The sequence below is a fragment of the Heterocephalus glaber genome, unplaced genomic scaffold (genome assembly GCF_053883595.1).
Source record: "Heterocephalus glaber isolate CG9 unplaced genomic scaffold, H.glaber_assembly_v1.0 deba00000594, whole genome shotgun sequence".
NCBI lineage: Eukaryota > Metazoa > Chordata > Mammalia > Rodentia > Bathyergidae > Heterocephalus > Heterocephalus glaber.
In genome coordinates this window covers 34,844,936-34,850,710 of record NW_028258151.1, presented here as the reverse complement: position 1 = coordinate 34,850,710, position 5,775 = coordinate 34,844,936, and the positions used below count along the sequence as shown (strand labels likewise).

General features: G+C 41.9%; 1 protein-coding gene across 1 annotated transcript; it reads right to left on the bottom strand.

Annotated features, from left to right (window-relative positions):
* Positions 1 to 4,404: 4,404 nt before the first annotated feature.
* On the bottom strand, positions 4,405 to 5,331 carry LOC147829580 (olfactory receptor 4B1-like). Its single transcript, XM_087205707.1, has one exon. It carries the CDS (start codon positions 5,329 to 5,331, stop codon positions 4,405 to 4,407), a length of 927 nt encoding a protein of 308 aa, XP_087061833.1.
* Positions 5,332 to 5,775: the final 444 nt, after the last annotated feature.

The window sequence follows — 5,775 nt, the reverse complement described above, 5'->3', positions numbered from 1 at the left end:
CAGTTCAGAGTATCCAGGTGGTTGGTTATGGAACTTTTCCTTCTCATTTCCCCCAGGATTTACCCTTGGTGGGGTGGAAGTCTGAGTTTGTACCTCCCTTAAATGGCTTCTCATTTTTGTTTTTGGTACTGTCCTTGGTTTAACTCCTGGGTTGATAGTTTGAAATTGCTTATTGTAGGTAACTTTGTTGTTTGTAATTAGAACCCTTATGGAATGATTGCTTCTCAGAGGTGTCTTCCAGATATAGCTGGTCTTTAAGTTTTGAGTCTCTAATGACTCTAAGGCTAAATCATTTTCCTTATACTAGGAAGGTTCATTGGCTAGATCAATACCAACACCTTAGCCCAACTGATACAATGAGCAACACCATTGCATCAAGTACATCTTTGAAAATGACATTTTGTGGTAGTTATTAATCTATCACCTTTGGCTGTGTGAATTAAATCAAGATCGAGGACCAACCCAACATATAGTGAATAAACTTCAATATAACAACTTTACCCTTTGGGATAGGGAGTTGAAAGGGGTTGGGGAGGGAGGGATATATAGAAGGAAGGATAGGGGAAGGTTAGCAGTGTGGTCAGAGGACACAGGTGAGAAGGAAAAAGAGAATACTAGGAAAATGAAGAAGAACTCCGAATGAGGACCAAAACAGGGACAAAAAGGGAAGGTGAACAATGTGGGAGAGCAAGAGAGTGAGTGTAAGAGAGAGAGAAAGGAAAGAGAAAAGAAAGAAGAAAAGAAAAAAGGAGAGAAAAACAAATATTTGCAAAGAGTAGGGAAAAATTAAAGATAAGAGGAGCAAAAGAAAAGAAAAGAGAATTTAAAAAATAATAATAAAACTAATTTTGGGAATAAAAAATAACCATGAAGATGAAGGGCCTCTTTCAGGGTATGTCTCTGCTGTCACAACAGACAATTTGGATTGCAGTGTGCAGATATAAGTTAATGCGTCTCAGCAAGCTAGTCACAGACCTATGAGATTCAGGCAGATTTCTGCCTGCAAGTCCCAAGTTGAGCTCCCTGTCCTCCTGTAGGTTTGAACTCTGCAGAGTTGTATTGTAGGTTCCAGCTGCCCTTCCCCTGAAGATAGTCCCCATTCTGATGGGAGGGAAGATGACTCCAACTTACCCAGTACAGTGGTCTGTTGGTCCGGTGTCCTCTGTGTCTTTGTAGTGTGGAACCAGGTGGCTGTACAGAGGATCAGGGGTGGGGGGCGGGGGTGGGTGTCCAGTGTATTGCTGCCGGGGCACGGGCTGATCCAACGCGTTCTGGGCAACTCGCGATGTTTCTACGGTGTCCACAGACCTGCCTGTCTGCAGCAGGCTGATCTAGTTTCAGTTTTTTGAGGAATCTCCATATGGGTTTCATATTGTTTGCACCAATATACACTCCTACTAGCAATGGAGAAGATTCCTTTTTCCTCACAGCATCACCAGCATTTGTTATTTGTTGAGTTCTGGACAATAACCATTCTTTATGGAGTGAGATGGAATCTCAGTGTTAATTTGCATTTCTCAAATGACCAGTGATGTTGAATATTTTTTCATGTATTTATTTGCTGTTTGTCCTTCATCTGAGAAGTGTCTATTCATTTCAGATGCCCATTTTTGAATTGGGCCTTTAAATTTGGGGAGTCTGATCTTTTTGAGTTCCTTATACACTCTAGATATTAATCTTTTGTTTGAGGAATGGCTGGTAAAATTTTTCCCATTCTGTAGGTTGTCTCTTCACTCTGACGGCAGTTTATTTGCTGTGCAAAAGCTTTTTAATATGATGCAATCCCAGTTGTTGATTCTTTGTAATATTTCCTGTGCAATTGGGGTTTGGTTCATAAAGGATTTGCCTACACCTATGTCTTCAAGAGTTCCACCTCTTCTCTCTTCCAGAAGATTTAATGTTTCCATTTTAATATTTAGTTCTTTGATCCATCTTGAGTTTAGTTTAGTACATGGTGAGAGGCATGGGTCTAATTTTAATGCTTGGCATGTTGAAAGCCTTTTTCCCAGCATCATTTATTAAAGAAGCTAACCTTCTTCCAGTGAAGGTGTTTGACCCCTTTGTCAAAGGAAAAGTGGCTGAGTATGTTTGCAGTTGTTTCTGCATCTTCTAATCTGTTGTATTGACCCCCAAGTCTATTTTTTAAATTGTTTTGCCAGTACCGTGCTGTTTTTTCACAGTAGCTTTGTAGTATAATTCAAGTCTGGGATTGTGGTACCCACTGCCTTACCTTTGTTGTCCCAGAATTGCTTTTGCTCTTCTAGGTCTCTTCTGGTTCCATATGAATTTTAGGATTGTTTTCTCCAGTTCTGTGAGATATGCTATTGGTGTTTCAATCAGGATTGCATTAAATCTGTGTAGCAGTTTTGCAAGTATGGCCATGTTCTCTATATTGGTTCTTCCTATCCAAGAACAAGGGATATCTTTCCATTTTCTGATATCCTCTTTGATCTCCTTTTTCAGAGTACTGTCAATGTAAAGGTCTTTGACTTCCTTCGTGAGATCGATTCCTAAGTATTTCATCTTTTAGGTGTGATTTTTGGTGTGTTTTCCCTCATTTCTCTCTCAGAGAGTCTATTATTTGTGTACAGGAATGTTATTGGTTTTTGAGTCCTGACTTTGTATCCTGCTATGCTACTTAATTTGGTTATTAAATCTAGGAGTCTTTGGGTGGAGTTTTTGGGGTCGTCTATGTAGAGTATCATCTCAAGGTGATTTTCACATAAGATGTTTAGGTTTTTTGCTATACAGGAAAGGGTGTTAATGTCATTCCAGGCATGAAAACCAACATTTCCTCAGGGAATAATTACGGCCATCCAGGCACATGACTAATAGAGAATCTAAGGAATCAAAGGAGGCTCCTGCTGCCCTTACAACCATGTTCTGCCCACAAGTTCAGCCACCATCCACAGGAGAAAGGGAAAATTACCTATGGCTGCATCACCCCAGGGATGGTCCGTCTCTCCCTGGGAAGCTGCCTGACTTATTTCAACTGTTCCTCAAAAAATGTGTCAGGATGCAGCGCAAATTCAGTGCAACTTTGTGTAATTTGAAAGCCACTAGGGGCCAATTCATGATGTTCTCTAAAGTGTTAACAGCGATGTGGGACAACGGGTGATGTGAAGATTCTGAGGGGGAACAACATCAACATGGACTGTGTTATCTCCTTCACCTGGAGATAGCAGCAGGCAGGCAAGCAAGTGTGCTTGGCGCCATGAGGGACAGGGGTCTGGGGTGGAAACACATGGCAGTGCCACCCCCTACTCTTCAAGAAAGGGCAATAGGTGATGTGAACATTCTGTGTTCTTAAGACTGGACAGGGTGAAATTTTCTCTGTTTTGTGAAAACTTTGACTTCATCATTATGTATTGATAGTTACAGTCCAGGTAATTTTGATATTGTCTGATATCATAATTCTATTGTATCATTGTTTAGCAATGTTGGACATTGGGAGAAAGCAAAAAACTAACTCTTCAATTTTTTTATTAATACATGATTGTAGTAAATAATAACTATGTTCATTGCCAAAGTCTATCTTATGTGCCAGCATGTCACAAAAACTGAAATTGCTCCATGAAGTTTTCTAGTGACCATGATCAGATGGTCTGTGGTATAAGATTATGAGGATGAAAGAGAAGAAAAAAACATTTCAGGGTTTAATATTCAAAGCCACACTTGCCCATATTAGAAGAGAAAAGCAAAGCGACCAGCACATCCCATATATGTATCCTGGTAATTCCCATTATTGTTTTCCTGCTTTAGAAATATAGGTTTATATCCTGAAGGAGGAAAAGTAAACAGAAAAACAAAGAAGTAATTTCAACACTTAAAATGTTTTTCAAAATATTCTCACTTCCAATGGACGTAGTTGGATAAGAGGATTAGTTACTAACATCATATACCACAGCAGGACAACTATGACTGACAACAATTATTTAAATATTTCACATAAGCAAGAAGAAATGACATTGAATTTTCCCAACACAAAGAGATGCTACCTGAGGTGGAGGATATACCAATTACCCAATCTAATCACTACATATTCTCTAAATCTATTGAAATATCATACTGTATGCCATAAATATATAAAATTGCTATTTGTCTATGAAAATGAATACACATAGATTTAACTTGGGCTTTGCATTTTTACTTGATTTATCCATCTCATCATATTGTTGGATGTCACAGAGCCAATCTGTTTCATAAGACTGATTAGATTCGCTGAACTCTGTCCATGGAATGGTATTTGGGACACCAGGGAGGGTGGTGACTAAGGAAATCATACCAGCAGTAAAACAGGACCATTCTACTGGCTGTTCCCATTTTTGCATATCTCACAAGCAGTAAGATCCACTGCAGCATCAGGCAAGTCTTTCAAATCTCCTGCCATCCCGTCCTCTTCTTTCACCCCATCCTTGACTTTTTTGCACTCCACAACTTCCTCATAGCGATTTTCACCTCTGCATTTCTGAGTGTGTAGATGATGGGGTTCAGCATGGGGGTGATGACTGTGTAGAACACAGCCACCAGCTTGTCCTCAGTGAAGGTAGAGGAGGGACGCATGTAGAGGAAAATGGCAGGCCCAAAAAACAACACGACCACCATGATGTGAGAGGCACAGGTGGAGAGGGCCTTGTGCCTCCCCTCTGCAGAATGGTTCCTCAGGTTGATCAGGATGATGATGTAGGAGCACAGCAAGATCATCAGGGAGAGCAGAGAGATTAATCCACTGTTGGCCAATACAGTGACGCCCTCTACAGAGGTGTCAGTGCAGGCCAGCCTGAATAATGGCTGGAGGTCACAGAAGTAGTGGTCAATCACATTGGGACCACAGAAGGGCAATGGGATGGTGATTAGAATCTGAATGAGGGAGTGAAGAAAGCCCCCCAGCCAGGAACCAGCCACCAGCATGTGACACAGTTGGCGACTCATAATGCTCATATAGTGCAGAGGCTTGCAGATGGCCACATAGCGGTCATAGGCCATCACCACGAGCAGGAGGATTTCGGTGACCCCAAAGAAGTGGAAGAAGAATATCTGAACCAGGCAGCCCTTGAAGGAGATGGCTTTAACCTTGGCGAGCAGATCCGCAATGAACTTAGGCACCACAGTGGAGGAGTAACAGATCTCCACCAGGGACAGGTAGCCCAGGAAGAAGTACATGGGGGCGCGCAGGCTCTGACTGACACTGACTGTCAGAACGATGAGGCCGTTGCCCAGCAGCGTGGCCAGGTACACGGGCAGGAAGAGCACAAAGCACGCTTTCTGCACCTCTGCACCTTGGAAAAGCCCGGTGATGATCAGCTCAGTCACGTTATTTGCACTGGCCATGGACTCAGCTCCAGGGCCTGGATGCTGGGTGTTGAAAAGCCTGCAGTCAAGCAAAGGATCTGGCACTGATTTGCTTCAGTTATAGGGCAGTGGACAGGTCAATCCTTTTACCACTCAATCCTGAATGTAGCTAATATGTACTTGTTCAGCATTAAATATCAGCCTTTTAACACTTTATATTGATTGATTTAATTTTAGTTTTATAAATGAAGGCTCTGATGAATTGTTTTTAGAAAGTGGTGACTTCACAGATTCAGACCAATTTTTCTGACTCTGACCCCAGGCATTTAACTTACAGGAAGGTATTCTGCAGTTGGGAGCCAGTCAAATACATAGCCCGTGTTTGCATTACCTTCACTTCACAGTGTAACTCTTCCTATCGGGGAGTCGCTTTGACAGGTTGAACTTCCCGTGTTCCTTGTTGCCTGGGTCTATGCATCAGGG